This window comes from Sebastes umbrosus, chromosome 13 (genome assembly GCF_015220745.1).
Source record: "Sebastes umbrosus isolate fSebUmb1 chromosome 13, fSebUmb1.pri, whole genome shotgun sequence".
In the NCBI taxonomy this organism is placed as follows: domain Eukaryota; kingdom Metazoa; phylum Chordata; class Actinopteri; order Perciformes; family Sebastidae; genus Sebastes; species Sebastes umbrosus.
In genome coordinates this window covers 16,600,580-16,624,355 of record NC_051281.1, presented here as the reverse complement: position 1 = coordinate 16,624,355, position 23,776 = coordinate 16,600,580, and the positions used below count along the sequence as shown (strand labels likewise).

Sequence of the window (23,776 nt, the reverse complement as noted above, 5' to 3'; positions counted from 1 at the left end):
ATGAGACTGTGCGGCGGTGTGACCTCTTAGTTCCAGCATTAGGCCTCCCAGAAGTACATGTACTCCCAGAGAAGTGTGGTCCTGTCCCATCTCTGTTACGCCACCAAACCCCAGCAGCAAGCTCACCCTCCACATGTGTCACACTACATATGTGCTTGCATTATGAAACATTATTATGATCATTATTATTAGCCTTAATTTATAGACTGGGCCTTTTAAAACATTCAACCTGCTATTGTGGACTACAGTTACAGACCCACAGTGCTGGTGCATGCTGCTAAAATGCTGTTTTACAAAGATTATAATATGGAGTATTCTGATATTAGACTGATCAATTCAAAATGAATTTGTCTCCCAGCTTATTTTGCTGTTATGGAAGTTGTTGTTGTCAAATCTATTTCATGATTTTATCAAGTGAGCATCAATTTAGGATCGATAAAGTACATTTATCTATCTATCTATCTAGTCAAATATTAAGAAATCATACCAGCATGTTTCAAAATAAAATGAGTTAGCACTGCATAGCTATGTATTATAGCGGGTGAAGACCGAAAACATCATGTCTGAACCTCTTACCATCTCTAAAGGTGTGCCTCAAGGCTCCATCTTAGGCCCTATTTTGTTCTCCATTTATATTAACGATGTAGCCAAAGCTGCTGGAAATTCCAGGATTCATCTGTATGCTGATGACACCATCATATATTCAGCTGGTCCCTCACTCCACTCTGCTGTGTCCACTCTTCAACAAAGCCTCACCTCCATCCAACAGTCTTTCCACAACCTCCACCTGCTCCTCAACGCCAAAAAGACCAAATGTATGCTGTTTGACCGGAAAAACCTCATCATCCCCAGCCCTCCCAAGATCTACAGTGCTGATGGCTCGGAGCTGGAGTTTGTCAGCTCCTACAAATACCTTGGCTTCTGGTTGGACTCATCTCTCTCATTTAACACACACATCAATAACCTTCTGGCTAAAGTCAAAGCTAGACTGGGTTTCCTGTATCGAAACAAGGCCTCCTTCACACACTCTGCCAAATTCACCCTTGTGAAAATGACCATCCTTCCTCTATTTGACTACGGCGATATAATTTATAAAATGGCATCAAAGACCACCCTCAGAAAACTGGACACACTCCACCACTCAGCAATCCGTTTTGCCACATGTGCACCCTTCACCACCCACCACTGTGAACTTTACAGATTGGTGGATTGGCCCTCCCTTCACACCAGGCGGCTACAACACTGGCTGCTCTTGGTCTACAAATCCATTTTGGGAATGACCCCTTGCTACCTCTCCAATCTTCTGCACATTTCCGACAGCAATCGCCGTTTAAGATCCAGTGATTTCATAAGGCTCATCATTCCAAAAGTCCGTACTGTGTTTGGTCATAACTCCTTTCATTTTGCCGCTGCAAATGACTGGAACTCACTACAGAACACGCTCAAACTAACAGCTCTCACCTCTCTCAACATGTTCAAACAAAAGCTGCAACAAGTCATAGTTGACTGCTGTACTTGCTGACCAGCCCTCACTTCTCTCTCTCTCTTCCATTTTTACAAAGTACATCCAGTAATCCGCCTTTTTTTGTACATAGTGTTTGTTAATTTACCTATGCTGTTTTTAGCCATTTTCTCATGTGTTTGTCATACTGTATTGTATCTGTGCTGTCTGTGTCACTTGTGTGGACTGTGCTACTGCCTCTTGGCCAGGTCATCATTGTAAATGAGAATTGGTTCTCAATTGATTTTACCTGGTTAAATAAAGGTCAAATAAATAAATAAATAAATTACATTTAGTGTAATTTACAATAATTAACCTTAAAGGTCTTATTGATAACATTTTTATGTGGACAATTTAAAAAAAAAGAAAAAAAGAAAGATGCCGAAAAAAAATTATGGCTTTTCCTGGAAAGAATTATTATGTTTGTGAATTCTTCATTTTAATAATTTTAGCGGGTCCAAAATGAATGTTTTGTTTATCTCTATGGAAGATATCTGACGTTTGGTTCCCACTTCTAACAAGGCTTGTGAGCCAATAGTAAAACGACGTTGGTATCAAGCCGTATCTCTGGGACGTCATTTTATGTGGGAAAAAAATGGATAAATGGTTGAGATTGACGGTAAGTCAAGTTAAGCGACCCCAATGTCTTCTTAAAGATGGAACTTGTCTGATGTGGCTTTTACAGCTGAGTGAAAAAATGATTTGATTTGTCAACAATCTGCCACACAGACTATGCCATTCTCTCACACTCTCTTATAAACTGTACATGTTTTGGACATCATCATGATGTTTCAATTATTTTACATGCCTTTGTATCTGAATGTATGTGAGGAAGTCCCCTTTGATTTTTTTGTGGACTAATTACATAGGGGGTGTGGTGTATTACTGTATACTCTATACTATGCTATATACTTAGAGGGAGAGCCTGAGTTCTACTTGAGAGGGCCATATATTTAACATCAGGGGAAGTTTTGACCAGCCCCAGAGTGCTGTGTTCACTGCCATATCACTGCTCTGCATGTTTGACTTTTGGAGGAGTAAGGTTAAGGGAAACTACATGAACTCTACATTTTCAATCAGTGTCTACATTCTACATTAGTGACTGTATTTGATTTTGATGTTATATATAAAAAGGTGTGCTCTTGGAATGCTGTATTCACTATAAATGGAGATTTGTGTAGTGATCCCGGCCCAGTCGGGGGAGCAGATTGCTGAGCTCTGTAGGGCAAATATAAAGTTTGCATCCACAGCTGTTTAACATAGCGATGCCAAGAGTCTCTGATCCTCCTCATTATGTAGGGGAACCTGGCATATGGCAGTATTCTCTGTGGGCGTTCACAAGGACAGGGCACCGCAGACGGGGTGGAGGAGGACACTCGCTGGTTCCTAACTAACACCCCTCTCCAGATCACTTTTACACCAAAGCTGGTTAATGTGTAAGAAGCCCAGAGCATGAGAACCGTCCTGATGTTACTGTTTTATCACATGCACACAAACCCCACATTAACACACAAACTTAACACACATGCCCAATGCCCTGGTGTACTGAAAACACATGAGGAAAGGTTAACAAACCTTCTGAGCCCATGATGAAGTGGTGAATGTCCGGCCCTGTGGACATGCGTGGGCCCTGACAGCTCTTTTCAATTACTCCTTGCGGGGTCACCATCTTTACGTGGATGACCTATTCAGACACAAAACAGCAACACTTTTTTAGAAACAAAATATTCAAACAGCAGTTTCTTTCACAGATTTACAAATGTCGACAAACGAAATTATAATTTGGATACCGCCATGGGTGCCACATGTGTGAATGCATTTCATAACTGATACTGTGACCACTGCACTTTTAGAGGTGAGGGTAAAGTCCACACAACTTCTGCTAATAATTTCCTTTCTAATTACTGTGCAGTAGCAGCTGACTGTCATGCTTTTGGAACAAACATGAGTGAGAAGGTAAAGGGGAGGGCGGGCGGGCGACTCACCAGGTCCTCAATGTTGCCGTAGATGTTCTTCTTCATGCCTGACGCTCTGGTTGCTACCCAGCCCCCCAGGGAGCTGAACTCCATGGAGTCCGGCTCGTGCCCCGTACAGTAGCCGCTCTCATTAAGCTGCGAAAAAAACAAATGAGCACAAAATTGTTTGGAAAAACAATGACGTTGTAAACCCACAAGAATGTTTTAATAACAAGCAAAAAGCATGAGCAAGCAAAGGGGGGGAAAAAAATATAATTGTAGCTCTGCTGCTGAATTTCACTGCTCTCGTTTTGCTGCAATGCTAAAAGTCTGGTTTTATGGCATCATACGTTTTTACAACGGGGCCTAAAATAAACCAAGTGGAAAGAGCACGAAAAGACTAAAAAAAGAGATCAGTGCATTATCTGGATGTGTAAAATAATAGCTGCGTTCTGCCAGGTGACATGTTTACGCATTTATTTTATTAATACTAGTAAAATTACAACTTCACTTCTCCGTGTTTATGTAACTCTGGCTAGTCGTGATCTAAGATTGCTGCACATTCAGCTTCCACAGCCCCACCCAATCCACAAAATACTGTAAGTGACTTTTTCTTACATGGCCACAACAATGTACTTTGGGGTGACACACAAAAAAAAATCCTTTGAGCAACCTTCATCAGATGCAGCGTCCCTACGGCTTTGAGGAAAAATGTGTCGGTCATCAGGAGCACACTCATTCTCCTGAAGGCAGCCCAGCCCCTAACAGGTTGCATCTTTAGGCAGAACATTTAATAGTAATAATAATAATAAGGACCTTAAAGTACAACAACAACCCCTACCAGAAGCACAAGACGGGGGTTAAGTCAGGCCTTGTTTTATCACAGCACTCCCCTGGAAGGCATTTTTATAATGCAGACCCATCTGCTCCACCAAAACGGGGCCCAGTCTACATGCAGAGGTGGAGTCTGCTTTAGATGCAGCTCACGCATTCCCCTACATCAAATGCCCGCTCCTTCTCCATTTTTCTGAATTAGCTTGATGGTGCCATCTGCTCATGACCGCCGCCTCACTCTCTAATCTCTCCCCTTCAGCACTCTGCTCCTGTCTCAAACTCCTTTCCTAAGCGCTGTTTCGATCTACTGAGCGAGGAGAGTACCAAGGTGACTGAGCGTGGGCAACCTGCATGCGAGTGGTCACACGGCATCGGTTGTTGGCACGGCGTTTTAAAGCTCTTTCGGCGGATGAATACGGATGGATGAGCAGTACTTACCAATCTCTCCAAATCCTGACCGACGATGCCAGCTTCCACATGGGCGGTTAAATTTTTCTCGTCAATCCACAGAATGCGGTTCTGTGAGAGGGAAAACAAGCAACGTGACTGAGGAGGTCATAAAACATTCTGTGTAAATGCTTTATGGCATACAGTGTAATAGAGGCTGTTTGTTTAATTTGTCTAAAATGAAAACACATTATTCCTCGGTGTAGGTTACACGATTTTAATAAAAGATGTTGTGTATCACCATGTCTGTCATATGAACTCTAAAACTGCTTATATGCGTTATGTCGTCTGGAAATATCTCCGGCTCAGACATCAACAGCAGCCCATGGAGACGGTCCCTTGACAGTTTGCCTTTTTTAAGTTCTACACCAGCATGTCCTTCTAGCCTGACGGTCACATGTCCGAGGATAAATGAGTGCAGAGGGGCTGCGGGACGGAGACACTTTCCTCAAGGTTAAACTCAATTTAACATCTAATTCCAAATATATGCCTCTTATTTGGGCCGCTGGGCACGTGGCCTACCCTTACCTGCAGGAGGTCATTTCACACCTGCCATCAATTATTCTCCAGAGGTAATAAACTTTATGTTCCACACACACCACACTGCTCCTTTCATGTGCTTCCATTGGAGCCACCTCACCTCTGACCTCCCTGACACAGAACACTGGTCGCCGGTGTCCGTGGCACCAAACTCAATGACTGCTATGGCTAGCAGCATCCGGACAGCTTATATATCACCTCTATGTGAGCCTGGATCAAAGGGCTGTACTGTAATGGTGGTAAGATTCACCGTTTTATATCATATCCAATGAAGATTCATCACGTTCACGGTGAGATGCTTGGGATTCAAAACAAATAAACATCTATATCATCTTAAAAACAAGAATTAAGTTGCGTCCCGCCTACACCCAGCAAATGCAGTAATTCTAACCATGGATGAAATTAATGCTTATTTTCATTAGTGAAGTGAAAAAATAGTGAAACATTTCCATTAGTTTCCCAGATCCCAGGGTGATGTATTCAGATTATTTTGTTTTATCTGACGAATACATTCAAATGTATTCAATTTACATTTATATAAAACACATGAAAAAATGGAGAATCCTAATTTTACCTCACAAGATAGAACCAGAAGATGTTTTTGCTTGATAAATAATTAAAAATCTATAAAAATATAGATGATACATTTCTATTGATTGACTAATTGATTTATAATTTTTAACATTATTCTGAATATGTAGTATATTCCCTGGTATAGGAAAATATGCAGAAAAATCCCAGCACGGACACAAAAATTGCTAAATTCTTTCAGTGTAGTGATGATAAGGGCTGGGCAATATGACATTTCTATCGTGATATACTGTAGGTAAGGCCTATATTTATTTATTTATTTTCTCTGCAATTTCACTTAAAACTGTTATGTTCATTTTGCACTCAGGTTCTTAAAATGAGAAAATACTTTTCATTTGCCAAGTATCTAAATTACACAGGATTATACAAAAATAGGCTTTACCATGTGGTTATTTCATATAGACTATTTATTTACTGAATTACTAAAAAAACATGCTATATGGTGATATATATCGTTCTCGAGATATGAAATGATCTATGTCGTGATAGAAGATTTTGGTCATATCGCGCAGCCCTAGTGATGATAAACTATCCCATAATGCAATAGCATGTAGTTAGAATTGGTGCCACAGTTTGAAACTATTAGTTCCCTGTGCTCTACCTATGAAAAAATGCGAGTTGATTACTAAGTGTCAATAGTATACAACAAATACTGTAATTTTGTTATGCCAACAGCAAAATTGGTGTATTTCTTTCTTAAATCAATCATGAAGACACATTACCAATAAACACAGAACGATATAACAAACAAAGCTTATTAAAAAATAAATAAGTAAAAAATTGAATTAGAAACACTCTTTTAATGTAAGCAAGTTAAACTGTCTCTCAGACACAATGATAGTATTTATTCAGCTGTATCAGACTGCATTTGATTTGGTTTCAGTTTATCTTGTCGTTACTGCAGATCAACTCTTATAGAAGACGCAAGTGTTTACGTACCATCTGTGAGGTATCCAGAGAGACGATGCAGCGAGTTTCCTCTGGGGGGCACTCTAGGGCGCTAGAGACACTAGTCCCTCCTGAGAGAGAAAAAACAACCGCTTATAGCAGAGGAGCCTTCAGAGAAGAACATGTGATCACAACCAACACTTTCCTGGTTTCATGTTTTCAACACAAACACTTGTGAATCTAGGGTTTGGGGTCAAACACTGAACACAAAAATGTTTAGGAAAATAAAAGTGCTTATATTTCTCAAAGAAAGGTATTAAAAAAATGTTTTGGTATGAGTAGCAAATGTAGGTATCGTATTGACACTAGTTTTGATCATTTCAGAAAGCATTGTAGGCGTGGCGCTGCAGTGTGTTTAAGTGTTTTCAGTGACGGTTATGCAAAATAAAGTTTGCACAGTGCAAATAGCCCATCCTCGGGACTAAAATGACTGGAGGTTTCAGGTGCTAATTGCATAAATGTGTGACTGACTTTCATTACATCCTTCTTAACCTGTTGACAAACTGCTGTAACACTATATAAGATTAATTTCAGCCATTTTGCCATGATGAAATAGTTAACAGTAGAGAGTGACAGGAGACATTGGGGGGTAGAGAAAGGTACTACATATGATAGATGTCCCCAGGCTGGAAGTGAACTGCCCAGAAGGATGCTTGTTTGTTTCTGTTGCTCCAGTACAAAACACACAAAGCAGAAAAATGCACTGTCAGCAGTACCTTATTTACCAGGTTCATTCATAGATTATGTGGCTTTGTTAATAAAAAAAAGAAAGAATTTCACACTAGGCATGGCATGGGAGTAAATAATATATTAAAGTACATTAAATGTAAACACACACTTAGCAGCCTGTGACAGCTAATTATGCTTACCTCCATATGGTATCAAACAAACATCATGTTTGCACGCCAGTTCCACAATTTTCACTACATCACTGTGGCAGCCTGCAAAGACACAAGAGTATCATTTCAGAAATTAGTGGCCATCATAAAGGTAATGTTTTCATTTACCGTCCTCTATTGCATTCATAAATTTACATAATAACCAGTGGACATATTGTAAAGGGAATAAAAAAAAAAAAAATGTCACATAACACTAGGTGTATACAGGAGACAATGAATAAATGTATATGGCCTGAGCCATTAGACCTGGGGGACGATTTTTGATTTGCCTGATAGTTGTGATTTGCCCGGGGCTTTCCTCAGGCGGAGTCACACTGCATGAAGCTACGCTCTCTGGGGTGGGATGTGCAGGATCAATACAAACGTGCTTTGGCCAATCACGGCGCTCACATCCATTCACGCCGGAGCGGTGAGCGAGTGGGAAGAGTAGCGATACCCACCTACATGGATGTGCTCGACTGGCCTCAAGTGCTTTTAGAGGCAATGAGAATTGCCTGCATTCTAGTGCACTTTGCCATCCAATTAAACACATACAGCTTCTGCCTACGGATTACAGTTCAACAAACTGAACTTTCCACTTAAAATACACAGCTTGACTCGGAGGGACTACTGAGGAATGCAAATTACAGGTCAAAATATCTATCGGATACATGGGTAAAATTCAAATTTGGTTGCTGGCGAGGATGAAACGATGCCTACGGTTTTCTTGGTGATTTGCTGCCCGTTTGGGAGGGTGCTAATCAAGTCTCAGCCATCAGTCAACACTCATTTGCATGATAAAATAGTGCCAGCCATAACAACGAAAAACCAATCTCGGAATCATAATTCACGGGTGTACTGTGCCGGCCAGACCGAGGAGTATTGGGTGTCAACCGTCCTCCCCCTGACGCTTCTTATTAAGCCTCCACTCATACATATTAATACCCCTGCCTCTGCAGAGATTAACCCTTTAAATCACCTAAGCTAGTAGGGGGGGGGGGGAGCTATGTGGGAGGAGAAAAACAGAGATGACACAGCTTCTGAACTCACTTGGCCATACCACCATATCTGGAACACGACCGACTTTCCCCTCTCGCAGAGCAAAGATCTCGTGTAGGCAATGGCCTGGAAGGAAATGACACAAGCCCGCAGAAATATTAATATGATCATCACAAATAAAAACACTGCTGCTACTAAATCAAAAAATCATCAAAATATATTATATGCTGATTGTGGGTTTAACAAGCATTAAAAGCGGGTGATTTAATTAGAGAGATATGCCTTACCGTGGGCACGAAACACCCGGTCCTCTGCGTCATGAGAGAAGGGAATACCTGTGGACTTCACTTCCTCCGTGAAGGCCTCATTAAGAATGGGGGGCGGCACAGCACCGCTTGTCAGAATGGGCTGGAACAAAAACAAGCCGTTGTGGTTTTTTGTGACTCTTCTTCGCCATTCATTCATTCATTCATTGAAGACGCAACAAATAAACATGAATAACACTCACCGTTGCTGGAGATTTATGCTGCAAATTGGCTCCAAACGTGCCTTCAAACCACTCTTTCAGAGCAGGGATGATCATACCACTTAGTCTATACCTGGGTTGTGTATAAAAGAAGACAGATTGTGGGAATAAAAAAAAAAAAGAAATCAACTACACCTCATGCATTTCCAGTAGTCAAAGCCCTCAATTTGAAAAACATCTAAATGCTTGACTGGGCTTATTCATTTGGAAAACCGGGCCTGTGTCTAATAAGAATAGAGTGTGAGGTTCGAGTCCAATGAGGTTATTAGGCAAGCAGAGCAGCAGTGACAGCGCTGTCCGTGTGATCGCCCTCGCCATCCCCTGCATAATTGAGCTGCTGGCACAGCCCGGGCCAGCCCATCAGGGGGACTGTGTGGTGTGCCTTTGTCCAAGAGACCATGAAACACACTCTATAATGAAAAAGCCTCTGTCACAGTGAAGCGCGGGGAGGAGGAGGAGGAGGAGGAGGAGGAGGAGAATACCGGCTTTGACATTCATTCAACAGCGTCACAGCCTCGGATACTGTACGCTCGCCGCCCAGGTAGCGTTTCAGTCGAGAGGGCACAGGGCGGTTTGTGGCAACTGCTTTTGCCCAGGAGGAAACCATTTGCTGTGCAACATCCTGTTCAGCTTGGCTCATTACTCAAATATACATCCTCATACGCCATGTGCCAGTTCTCTGCGTTTACATTCTGACAAGCGGGGGCTTGCCTATTCCAAAGTCACGTTACAATCACGAGGCTCGTCTATACCTCTGCTCGTGTCACACGGATAACAGACACGGATAAAAGGGCTCTGTTGTAAACTGATGCCATATTCAGTAAGATTGAGGACAACTGGCTTTGTTTCCCCTCAGACATTTTCAAACTAAACCTTTTGTCTCCAACAGTCAGTGAATGACTGCTTGTTTACCCACAACTCCCCAGAGACACATCAATAAGTACCGACATAATACGCTCCGTTTTTGAACAGGTTTGGAAAGCGGTTTCTGTTAATGAGCAACAGAGTTTGGGAGAGCCGACAATCACAACCGGTGACCTTCTCGGATGACAATGAACAGTTCAAATGCCAACCACTAGGTGGCAATAGCACCACATTGCTGTGAGCGTAGGAAGGGGACAGCAGCTGATTTTTCAAATGCACACAGTATGGGGGCTGTGAAAATGATCAATGCAGAACTCCAGTCTCAAGTCACCCAAACGTCTGAATGAAGGTGGACACAATGGCTGTATGACAAACAAGATTAGAGGCTGTGAATGAGACTCTAAATCCTCAACAGATAAGCATAAACATTATTCTAAAGAGCGGTGATGTGATATGTTATAGGTTACCTTTTGCCGGTAAATTCTGCTTGACCTTTCTTATTGAAGAGGAATCTTGTATCGCTGTATCCCCAGCCGTTCCATTTCATAATCTCCTGCCTGTGGAAAAACAAATATTGGCAGAGGTTAAGCTTACAATTCACACACTTTACACTGAAGTTAAGACGTGAAACACCATTGGAGGAAGTTAAAAAAACAAAACAAGTGTGAAGGTGGCTTGGTGTACTCTTAATTTGCCACCATATCCCTTCTGGGCTGACATCGGCATGGGCAATAGAGAAAGTGTTGATGATATACTTCATGCGGAAATTTTAACACCCAGACATATAGCATTTCACTGTCAAAGTCTCCTTATTTTATTCAGTCATTCACAGTCTTTGCATTCAACCAAGGCGTGGCTGCCTATCAGTTGGCAAATTTACAATACGGGAGGGTGCAGACAGGCACACCTACAATATCCCCAGGGTGCCTACGACTACTCTGCACGCAGGCTCGCAAACACGCAGCTTGTTGACATTGTAATGCATTCAAACAGCATTTCCATCAACGGAAGAAGCTTGCAGACACTCCGCCTGTGCCGTCAGCCATTTCCCATCACGCACATGCAGATAAATTTACATTTATGGCCGCTGGTAGGCACGCTTCACCATAGCTAGTTTCAATACTGTTCGATACTTTTACGATTAGGTCCAAATGTATCCACTTGAATGGCACACAAACACCGGCCATACTGTCTGTTCTTTGTTGTGAAATCACCAAACATACTGGAGTACAGCAGCTACTTAAGATGTGGAAACAAATGCTACTATGCTGTTACTGTGTGAGAGGGATAACCCATTATAATCACCAGCTTCACAACCGGAGATGATGCTACACACTGTCTATGCTCCGAGACCAATACTGTGTGCAGAGCTCGTGCGCTGTTACTTACACTCTGCAGAGAGACTCAGCACTCACAGAGCAACCATAACTCATGGCTCACTTGGGGATGGAATGCTATCACAGAGGAGTAAAAGCCATAATTGAGATTAATACCTGCCGAAATGGAGTTTCCTATAAATTAAGAGTGAGAGGAAGGAGTGAGAGTGACACACTGAGTCATACTTTAATGAATCCTCGCCAGTGCCACCATTGGTATGCTGTCATAGCTGCTGAACACATTGAATAAAAATGGATCAATAAATGGGGCAAGTGTGTGGCAAGGTCAGTGACGGGCATTAGCATTAGCAGGGTAATGTTGAAAAGCACAATAGTAGGTCTTAATGAATTTGTTTTTATAACTCAAGCTCATTCCTGCCTGACTCCAGTTTGTATCCTGCTGTACAGATAGTGAAGCCCTTAGAGGCAAATTTGTGATTTGTAATTTTGCCCTGACATGCCTTAAACCTGAAGTAGGCAGAATATTTTTGTCATCATTGGGCAAAGATTCAATAATAACCTTTCAGCATATTGTAATTCAAGTGTTCTGAGAGAGAAACTAGACTTCTGCACCTCCTTCATGGCTCTGTTTCCAGGCTTTAAAAAATCTAGCTTTGGCCAATCACAGGTAAATTCAGAGAGAGAGCGTTCCTATTGGCTGTTCATTCAACGGAGGCAGCTGTCAATCACTCGTGAACTCCGATCAAACGGTCAAACGGTCAAACTGGGGAGAGCTGATCAAATATGAATCAATATTCCGTTCCTGTAATGCCTATTTCTCGCCTCAAATGTTTTCAGAAACATGTTGTAGTGTACTGTTTAGCTGTAAAATGAGAAAGTTTGCTCCGGCGGCTGGGCAGTGCTTGGTATAACTATATGAAATAACGAAATACCTCTCAGTATAATGCAATACAATTCAAACAGAACCTCAAACTACATTCTTGAAAACGACCAAAATGAATCAATACCAAAACAGTTTTAAAGGTGCAGTGTGTAGGATCTTTAAAACTGACGGCATCTAGCGATGAGGTTGCAGATCACAACTAGGCTTGCGCTACAATCTGAGAGTGAAAGCGTCTGCTCCATACGGAGTCTCAGCACAGAGTAGCAGGAGTCCGATTTCACACACGGGACGAGAGAGAGTTGACAGACAAGACGATGGCAGAGGATTTGGTGTCGAAGCGAAAAGCAAAAGCACCTATATGGCAATATTTCAGATTTAAACCCAATGCTATAAGGGAACCGTAACATTAGTGAGGTAATCGCCGTGAAGGTAACATTTATTGTTGGGCTCCTGTATTAAACTCTATTAGTTTTAGCTAGGTGGTTGAGACAACACACAACCAGCAAATCAGGATTTCTGCCTGAAACCACAGAACTAACCATACCAGATTGGCAACAGTGAGAAGTAAAAAATGCTAAATTTTATCTGAAAGGCTGAACAGAGGAATTTTCTTTTGGCACTATTTTACTATTCAGCACACTGCAGTTCACCTTACTTACCCCTGCTCCTGTTACAGCACATTATTTATTATTATATAAACATATTATTTATTGCTTTATTATTATTATTATCATTTTAAATGGAGGTGATGAAAATGCATGTGAATTGAAGATTAGAGCCATAGAAATGGACGTGAAATGAAAAATGGAGTGATAAATTAGCAAATGATTTGATTAATTTAAAGTGGATTTGACTAAAACTGTCGTGATATGATGAAAACAGAGCCATGTTCCATCATTTTCACCATCTTACATTCACAACACAAAAATTGCCATTTACTATTTAAGGAAAGTGACATTTTATTTGAAACAGTGTTACTCTGATAGTCAACTGTCGACCATTCATTAACAACACCCAACTGACATTGTGTATATGTATTTGTGCAGACATTCGCCTGCACTGTATTCATTGGGCATGGACATTTCGGGCGGAAGTAACAAACATTGCGTGCTAATTGCGATGAATTGGTTTGTTAATGATGAATGGTCAAATGTTGATTATCAAAGCAACACTGTTTCAAATAAAATGTCAGTCAAGTTTATCAAATCAATTAACAATTCATCACTCTATTTTTCAATTCATTTTCATTACATCCATCATTTATTTATACGCATTTTCATCACTTCCCTTTTCTTCAATTATTTTTTGTTACTTGCACCGTTGAGGCCAATTTCCTTAAATGATAAATGGCAATTTAGTGTTGTGAATGATGAATGTAAGATGGTGAAAAATTATGAAACATGGCTCTGTTTTCATCATATCATGTAGTCAAATTGGCTATAAATTAATCAAATCACTAATTTCACATCCATTTTTACAGCTTCACTGTAACTGTCTGTAACCAAAACTGTATAAATAAAAGGATTTAAGAGGCTCTGAATTTTTTTTAATTTACATTATATTATCATAGTGTATTATTAACATATATTATATATTAACAATATTACCTTTTTAAATATCAACGTTATCACCTATCGCCATGGCAGATAGCATTTCCTTATGTTAAGAAATATTATTTTTAAAAGGCAATTCCTGAGTTCAAAAAAATGTTCAGTGACCTGCCAGAGTGGCAGGTGAGGAAAAACTTAATTTCCTTTTTCTACCTTTTTACCTGTTATTGACTATGGAGATGTGTTGTATATGAATGCGTCTGCTCATTGTCTTCGCATACTGGATAGCGTGTATCACGGGTCACTGAGATTCATTACAAACTGTCGTTCTTTGACTCACCATTGTGTACTCTACTCTAAAGTGAATTGGTCATCCTTAAGTGCTCGTCGCCTCAGTCATTGGTATGTGTTTATCTACAAAAGCATTCTGGGTTTAGTTCCTTCTTACTCATCTTCTCTTTTAAAAAGGAAAACTGGAAGTCATAATCTTCGTTCTATGGACATTTTGCAATTTGTTGTTCCCAAAGTACGTATTGAATTGGGAAAGAAAGCGTTTAGGTTTTTGGCACTTACTGCTTTGAATAATGTACAATCTGATCTTCAACTTCAAAACTTAGTTGCCTTGAATGAGTTTAAAGCTCTGGTGAAATCGCTGCAGTCCAGGTTGTCTGTGTGTGTCAAGTGTTTTGTATGAGCAAGTTTTAATGTTGTTAATTTATGTGTTGTTATGTGTTGTGTAGATGCCCAGGACTCCAAGCTCAGCATAACAATAGGCATAACAGACAAGGGGCAAGACATAATACTCTATCATATCATCACAGTGTCATATTGACCGGAACAGGATGAATTTCACAAGGCCAAATGCTCATACTTTTAGTGCAGCTTTAACCCTTTTAGCTGCAGCTGTTGTTATCACAGCCTGACACTAGATGTCAGCACAGTGTGATGGTGTGATTTGTAATTTTGGGCTATATAAATAAAATTGCCCTGACATGCCTTAAACCTGCAGTAGGCAGAATATCTTTGTCATCATTAGGCAAAAATGTATTTCAAGTGTTCTGAGAGAAAAACTAGACTTCTGCACCCCCTCATGGCTCTGTTTTCACGCTTTAAAACAATCTAGCTTTGGCCAATCACAGGTAAATTCAGAGAGAGAGAGGCCAAATGCTCATCCTTTTTTAGTGCAGCTTTTTTAACCCTTTTAGCTGCAGCTGTTGTTATCACAGCCTGACACTAGATGTCAGCACAGTGTGATGGTGCGATGGACTGCAGTTAGGACATAACAAGTAATGGGAATATGACACCCAAGGACCTAAGATGATAATCGTGTTGTATGTTTTTATTCTCTCTCTTTGTTTAACTTTGAAAGCAGAGACTTAAACTCAGTTACACAACTGACGTGTCCTCGTCATTCTGCCCCTGAAGGCACCAGTGTGCGTATTTCCCAGCATGCCTTGCAATATACGACTGGTTACATATGCTCCATTGACTGTTGAGACTGGAATTTACAGTCACATAGTTGTTATGAGATAACCCTTCTACTACTTTACATACTGAAGAGGACAGGAAGTCGTGTAAAAAAAAATGATTTTTGATAATAAATAATACATACATGTTAAAGTGAACTGAAGGTTACAAATAATGCCTTTATAAACAGTTTATAAAGTCAAAAGTAATGCTTGTGCAAAATTAGGCAATGTAAATTCAGGCTTCAGCTCAGCTCTTACTGCTTGTTTTCCTCCGGTCTGTGAAATCTTGCAGATGCCGTTAGGAGCACAGGAGGACACAGAGGAACATGTTTTTTTTCAGATTACCACAGCCTGACACTATATGTCAACATGGTGTTTCCTCAAAAAGGAATTGAGCTGCCAATAGGTTGAAAGTCAGACCACCACTTTTTCTGGCCAATCAGAGGAGAGGGAGAAGTTTCACTGTTGTTAACAATGATTTTAGTTGTTTTTTTTCATCCATATCTTGAAATTTAATAAAGAAAAATATTCTAAATCTAAATGATTTCCCTACAAACATGTTTTAATCAAATAAAGAGTAACTATGAACCACATAGCTCATGTACAGTTATTGAATGGCACCAGCTGTTGACTCAAACTGTAGGACACTGAAAAACATTCAGCTGCTCCTAGACGGCAGGCTCCAGCTCAGCTCTTACTGCTTGTTTTCCTCCTGTCTGTGAAATCTTGCAGATGCCATTAGGGAGCACCGGAGGACACAGAGGCACATGATTTTTTTTTTTTCAGATTACCACAGCCTGACACTAGATGTCAGCACAGTGTGATGATGGTGTTTCCTCAAAGAGGAACTGAGCTGCCAATAGGTTGAAAGTCAGACCACCACTTTTTCTAGCCAATCAGAGGAGACAGAGAAGTTTCCCTTCATCTGCTGTTAAAGAATGATTCAATTGTTTGTTTCTTTTTCTCCATATCTTGAGATTTAATTAAGAAAAAGATTACTATCTAAATGATTTCCCTACAAACATGTTTGAATCAAATAAAGAGTAACTATGAACCACATCATAGCTCATGTGCAGTTATTGAATGGCACCAGCTGTTCTATGAAGCAGTAGGCTTCTCTTTAGGCTTCTCACAACCTCTACAACACTGAAAAACGTCCATATAACACATTAAGTGGTCTATTATAAGCCACAGAAGAGGCTTCAGCTGACAAACTTGAAAGAAAGTCGACCACATCCACATTAAAGTGTTGAGAGTGAAGCTATAGCCGCACCCACTCCTCCTCATAGCAAGTGAATGCCCCAATCTGTAGCCAAGAAGCAGCTAGCAGGCTGATTAAAACCAGCTTTTATACATGTCTTTCTACACTATAAACGCTATGCAGAGAGCATGTTGGAGCATGCCACCTCTAGTGGGTGTTGTTTACATGTTAGTCCACTGATTTTTGCACGTAATAACAAGCTAAAGAAGCCACAGAGGATGGGTAGTCCACCGCTCCATCACAGCCTTGTTACCTCCTCCTCGGCACCGTTTTCCCTTCACTGGAGTCGGCTGTCTTGCTGCTGCTGCTGCCGGTCGGAGCTTTGCACTCCTCGGCGGATAAGATGGTCGAGGAGTCGCCGCCACCGTCCCCTGGTCCCTGTAGTAAATGCCCGGCTATTATCCTCAGTCTTTGCTGTGCGATCCGTTGCCTGTCGGAGCTGTTGGACGCCATGCTGCTTCCGTGTTTGTGAAGGGAGGCAGCGGATCCATGAACGCACCGCGGCTCTGTCAGAGGTCAGCGCAGGGAAAGTAAGCTGCGTTCATAGACCGTCGGAAATATCACAGTCCAGTCAGTCCACACATGAATGACAAGAAAACAACCTGGCAACTGGGGAAAAAAATGGGAATCTCTCTTGTTGCCACGTTTGACAATCGGATGTATAGAGCATATGGAACACTAAAACACACATTGTAAGATAATACCATGTAATAAATCTTTTTTTGAGGGTTACTTTGGTTATTAGGCATTGGTTCAGATTGAGGGGTAAAAGTCAATTAATCAATTATATATTAATTTGGGTCATTTTACCAAAAAATGGGAATCTCTCTCTTGCCACATTTGACAGTCGGATATATAAAGCATATAGAACACTAAAACACACAATTGTAAGATAATACCATATAATAAATCTTTTGAGGGTTACTTTGGTTATTAGGCATGGGTTCAGATTGAGGGGTAAAAAGTCAATTAATCAATTAGGAGATTGACAGAAAATTAATTATTACTAAAAACAATGCTGGTACATGTAAGATTGGGTAACAACCCACCCCAATCTTGCATGTATCAGCATTGTTTTTAGCATTTTATCATCATTTTAGTCACCAAGTGAATAAAGGCTTTTTATATTTTTTGCCAGAAGAGTGTCTTGGACTCCCCCCTTTTTTTGAACCTTTGTGTACCCCATCAAAGAGCACCTTCATCACACTGATTTGAACTTCCGAGCACTTTTTCTCTTTTTTGATTAATAATTACTATTTTGTTAATCGAATATTCATTTGGGTCAATTTTACCATCAAAAACATGCCAAACATTTGCTTGTCCTATAGCTTTTACAATGTCTAGGTTTTTATTGGTCTGAATGATTGTATAAATGTAGGTGGTTGTCTCCTATGTATACAATAATTTGTTTCATATGTGTGTGCTTTTGTCTATTTTTAATGAGCACTGCACCGAAAAACAAATTCCAATCAACTGTGGGTTGACATGGCAATAAAAACATTGAATTGAATTGAATTGAAATGTGAGCATCTGCTGCTTTTCTTTATCTTAAATGATGGTATTGTAGGCCCATAATAAACAGTCTACGGCCTATATATATATGTGTGTGTGTTTGTGGGGGGTTTTGGACTGCAGTTAGGACATAACAAGTAATGGGAATATGACACCCAAGGACCTAAGATGATAATCGTGTTGTATGTTTTTATTCTCTCTTTGTTTAACTTTGAAAGCAGAGAATTCAAGTTACACAACTGACGTGTCCTCGTCATTCTGCCCCTGAAGGCACCAGTGTGCGTATTTCCCAGCATGCCTTGCAATATACGACTGGTTACATATGCTCCATTGACTGTTGAGACTGGAATTTACAGTCACATAGTTATGAGATAACCCTTCTTCTACTACTTTCAATATTGAAGAGGACAGGAAGTTGTGTAAAAAAATGATTTTTGATAATAAATAATAAATCTACAGTATGTTAAAGTGAACTGAAGGTTACAAATAATGCCTTTATAAACAGTTTATCAAGTCAAAAGTAAGGCTTGTGCAAAATTAGGCAATGTAAATTAACACCACTTTAGCTTGGCTCAGGATAATGCTAGAAAGTGAAACAGTGGAATCAAAAGTGGAAAAATATTTAATCAAACCTGTAAGCTAAGTATCAGATTGCACCCATATATTGTATTTGCGTAAAACTGACATCTTTAAACCTGAGATGATAAATCTCGTTTTGTACTAATCATTTTAACTGCATTGTCTTCCACATATAAAGAAAACTCATTTATTTATGACTATCTGCACTTATTAAAACACCATCATCATAGTGTCAGAAGTCAATTTGTGTAATTTGTGACGCATTCTCAAAAGCCGAGAGTAACCTGAAACAATATGACTTCACTGTTTACCTCCACTCACTCACTCACCTGACTATTGTTTCCATATGGCACACAGCAGTGCTCTTTAAGTAATGATTTAACCCAAAGTTAGAGTAAATAAATCACAAAAAACAACAGTATTGCTACTTTAGAATACAAATTAACCTTGGTTGAAACTTTAAAAAAAAAAAAAATACAAGAGGCTGTGAAAATGCTTAAAACAGAGAGAAACTTTTATTTGTCAACAGAAATATTGCACCACACTGTAAAATGTCGTCCACACGTAAATGTCCAGATGTCTGAAGGTTTATTTCCCACAGGATAAAGCATTAACTCCCAAAACAAAGTTCTGTAATGCACTGACTGCAAGCACTTAGAGTCTAAGTGTATCACAGAACTTTATTTGGAAAGCCACATAGTGCCACCTCATAGGTTTGTCCTTGTGCAGAGCCTTATCCTCCTCATGACTGGGTGCTCCTTTAACCTGTTGAAAGGCACAAAAAGCAAGGAAAAACAGGACATCCACTTTGATTATCTCTTGACTTTTGAAACATAGAACTACAAGAGAGAAAATAGCTGTATAGAGAACAACAAGTAGTTAAGACTGCTATGCTTTTAGGAATGGGCCTACAGAAAGGCTTGCTGTGTGGTGGGTCCTCCCTAGAGTCCCACAGGTAAAGCAGGCCAGATGGAGTCTTTTTACACACTGTCAGCTCTCTACAGAAATTATTAAATGGCTAAATATCATTAGGGCATGTGCACTAGTTCATCCTGTCGTCTATCCTACCAAAAATGACCCTTAAATGTATACTTACCTCTTTACGCTTGGCCATCTGGTTGCAAAAGTGAAGCAAACCCTCTATTTTCTTAGCTGACATGTGTGAAGTTTTGGTGATATCTTTAACTTATTATCCTTATTTCCTTATCCTGTGCCAGTGTGTCATTGATTCTACCTGTTGCTGCTTGAACAACTTTCTGAAGTGCTCTGGAGGAATGAGACACACTTAAAACAATGTAGATAGATATGACAGCAATGAGGAAAGAGCAAGGAGGCCAGCTGAGCTCCAGGAGTATTAAGTTCTGTCAGTTTTGAAGGTACTTTTAGGTTCACTTGCACACTTCCAACAGCAATCAAGTGACAGCAACTTTAAGAAGTGCAAAATAATGCAACAAAACAAACAATCATTATTTTGACAATGGTTTACACAAGAAGTGATATTAAAGTTGTGCAAGTCGTACTGTACCTGATAGGCTATAGGTAGGACGCAAGGGACCAGCTGCAATCCAACACGAGGGGTGCAAGTAGTCTGGATGATAAAATGCAAAAAAAAGCAGAAAGCGATGTGAGGATATATAGCAAGGCCACGTCTGGATTCACAATGCAAAACGTCTGTTCGCACTGCAGTCGGTGTCCGTCTGCGGACTTTGCAGCGCTCTGATCGTAAAGGTGGCTATACACCGACGCTTTTTACCTTTTCTTCCCCCAGTCCTGTGCAGTTCACTATATGCAGCTGGAAGAATGTCGACGTGGAGCTGCCAAACGTGAACGCGTGTTCATGAGCGCGCATGAGGAGGAGAGGAGAGGAGAGGAGAGGAGGGGGGGGGGTTAGAAAAAAAAAAGAGTCTTTTTTAGTGTAATTTCACGCAGTGGCACAGTGAGCTGCACTTTAGTGTGAGCTTCTTCACAGATAGGTGCTACAGCTCTGTCTCATTACATTGACATGTTTCAAAAGACCTCTTAATTACATTTCGATCCTATATGCTGAGGTGTCAGAATGGTTACAATTTAATTAACTTTTAAAAAACCTTAACAACTTTCTTAAATAGCAGCAGCCCCAACCATTTGAAGTTAAAAAAAAAAAGAAGTAGTTAATAGCATCCCTTACTAGAAAATAAGTTTATTCAAGTGTGCTATTAGTAAACTTCTTTTAAACTGAAAGTAAGAGAGTATACTTTCAGTTTACCTTTCATGTACTTATCAGAGATATACTTTACAAAAGTATACATGAGTATACTTTGCCCATACTGACAAGTATACAGAAACGTATAAGCATACTTGGCTTATACTGACAAGTATACAAAAAAGTCTAAGTAAACTTGGCTTATACTGAAAAGTATACAGAGAAGTCTAAGTAAACTTGGCTTGTACTGACAAGTATACAGAGAAGTCTAAGTAAACTTGGCTTGTACTGACAAGTATACAGAGAAGTCTAAGTAAACTTGGCTTATACTGACAAGTATACAGAAAAGTCTAAGTAAACTTGGCTTGTACTGACAAGTATACAGAGAAGTCTAAGTATGCTTGACTCGGAAGATAAGATTAGATAAGATAAGATATACTTTTATTGTCCCTGTGGGGAAATTTTTCCTGGACTCCGTCCAACTGCAGTTACAATCTCTAAATTAAGACAGCATCAACAACAATAATAAACGATTCCACACAAGACAGGGAAATAGTTCCACAGAAACAGATGTTTCAACACATACACAGTCCACGTACATAATGGCAGATACTATCACACACACCATGGCAGGCATTGCACCCAGGTAGTGCACTTCACCGTCTACCGTCTTGCCCATATTGCACAGACAATAGCCCAATATTACACAGATGCAACATATTGCACTGTCACAATTTTATAGTGACAAGTATACAGAAAAGTCTAAGTATACATGACTTATACTGACAAGTATACAGAAAATTATAAGTATACTTGACTCACAGTAACAAGTATACAGAAAAGTCTAAGTATACTAGACTCATACTGACAAGTATACAGAAAAGTCTACTTGGCTTACACTGACAAGTATACAGAAAAGTATAGTGAAGTAAAGTCAAAATTGTACTCAACAGTACCTGAGCAAATACATTCCGCTATACTGTATAGCACTGCATCATATCTTATAAATTGTTCATATGTTTTGCCTGTGAAACATAAATGTAGGCTAGTGGGGGAAACAGGAGAATATTTCCATCTGTAATATAGTAGAAGTATAGCATTAAATGGAAATATTCAAGTACAAGTACCTCAAAATTGTACTTCAGTGCAGTACTTGAGTAAATAATAAAATATAAATGTTACTTTCCACCACTGTTGTCCAGAGGCTGCTGCTCTTTATTGTTTTAATACCAGTAGCCCATGTATGCAATATCGAGTTTATTTGGTTTTGTCTCTAGTGGGCTGTTCTTTAATAAATAACACTTTAACACTTCATTATCATCAGTATATAAGCCAAATAAATAAACATTTACCAAAGTCAGAAGTGGAGAGAAATTACACGTACTGTAGCCTACTTCAGTGCAGTTGTGAGGTATAGCCACATGAAGTACTTAAAGTTCAAAAGGGAATATTGTGCTTTTGTATTCCACTACATGTATTTAATTTGAATTAATTGTATTTAATGTAACAGCTATAGTTATTATTGACTTCTCAGATGAAGATTTTACATCTATAACATGATCAACAAATAAAACATGATGCTTTGTTGTTGATTAGACCAGTGGTTCTCAACCTTTTTCGTGTCAAGGACCCCTAAATTGATAGGTCACGGACCCCCATTTGACAAGATTTTGTTTCAGAGGCCTCTATCTGAAAAGATTTGGGTTGTTAGATGATTAAAAACAGAATTATATAGAGGTCAATACAGTTGAGAAGATGACGTATAGGAAGTGAAACCTATTATCAGAATAGTCCCTCTTATGACTCTTACTCACAGGGCTCACTTCTATAGGGAATTAAATAGTGAAAATAAACTTTTGGTAAAGGAGGTTGCACTTCACACAATGAGATTCACGATGGAGTGCTAGAGCCAAAGTCCAATAAGCATAACAAATGTGATATAATAGATTTATTGTGGTGTGAGCCAATTAAACAAGTGAAATTATAGTATTTTGTCCTCCTTGAATTTGAAATATGGGAGGTGTTACCCTATCACATTTATAGTAAGAATAAACTGTTCCCCATTTTTCTGGGGAAACCCCTGGAATGCACTTAAGGTCCATTAGGGGTTCCCAGACCCCCTGGCTGAGAAGCCACTGGATTAGACCACCCAAAATGTGGTAATACTTAGACTTTTCTGTATACTTGTCAGTATGAGCCAAGTATACTTAGACTTTTCTTTATACTTGTCAGTATAAGCCAAGTAGACTTTTCTGTATACTTGTCAGTATAAGCCAAGTATACTTAGACTTTTCTTTATACTTGTCAGTATAAGCCAAGTATACTTAGACTTTTTTTGCATACTTGTCAGTATAAGCCAAGTATACTTAGACTTTTCTTTATACTTGTCAGTATAAGCCAAGTAGACTTTTCTGTATACTTTGTCAGTATAAGCCAAGTATACTTAGACTTTTCTTTATACTTGTCAGTATAAGCCAAGTAGACTTTTCTGTATACTTGTCAGTATGAGCCAAGTATACTTTTCTGTATACTTGTCAGTATAAGCCAAGTATACTTAGACTTTTCTGTATACTTGTCAGTGTAAGCCAAGTAGACTTTTCTGTATACTTGTCAGTATAAGCCAAGTAGACTTTTCTGTATACTTTTCAGTATAAGCCAAGTATACTTAGACTTTTTTGTATACTTGTCAGTATAAGCCAAGTATACTTAGACTTTTCTTTATACTTGTCATTATAAGCCAAGTAGACTTTTCTTTATACTTGTCAGTATAAGCCAAGTATACTTAGACGTTTCTGTACCCTTTCATGAGCCAAGTATACTTAGACTTTTCTGTATACTTGTCAGTATAAGCCAAGTATGCTTAGACTTTTTTGTATACTTGTCAGTATAAGCCCAGTATACTTAGACTTTTCTTTATACT

At 39.6% G+C, this 23,776-nt stretch overlaps 1 protein-coding gene across 1 annotated transcript in view; it reads right to left on the bottom strand.

Moving 5' to 3' along the window:
• agps (alkylglycerone phosphate synthase) overlaps positions 1-17,144 on the bottom strand; it is a 35,766-nt gene extending 18,622 nt beyond the window's left edge. Inside the window, exons 1-10 of the mRNA XM_037790765.1 lie at positions 16,837-17,144; positions 10,551-10,640; positions 9,202-9,292; positions 8,981-9,101; positions 8,745-8,819; positions 7,686-7,757; positions 6,808-6,887; positions 4,729-4,809; positions 3,487-3,612; positions 3,077-3,185 (exon numbers count right to left, since the gene is read on the bottom strand). Of these exons, the coding sequence (XP_037646693.1) occupies positions 3,077-3,185; positions 3,487-3,612; positions 4,729-4,809; positions 6,808-6,887; positions 7,686-7,757; positions 8,745-8,819; positions 8,981-9,101; positions 9,202-9,292; positions 10,551-10,640; positions 16,837-17,036 (1,045 nt within the window). The 5' untranslated portion in view covers positions 17,037-17,144. The remainder of the gene's footprint in view (positions 1-3,076; positions 3,186-3,486; positions 3,613-4,728; positions 4,810-6,807; positions 6,888-7,685; positions 7,758-8,744; positions 8,820-8,980; positions 9,102-9,201; positions 9,293-10,550; positions 10,641-16,836) is intronic.
• Between the last annotated feature and the right edge of the window lie 6,632 nt (positions 17,145-23,776).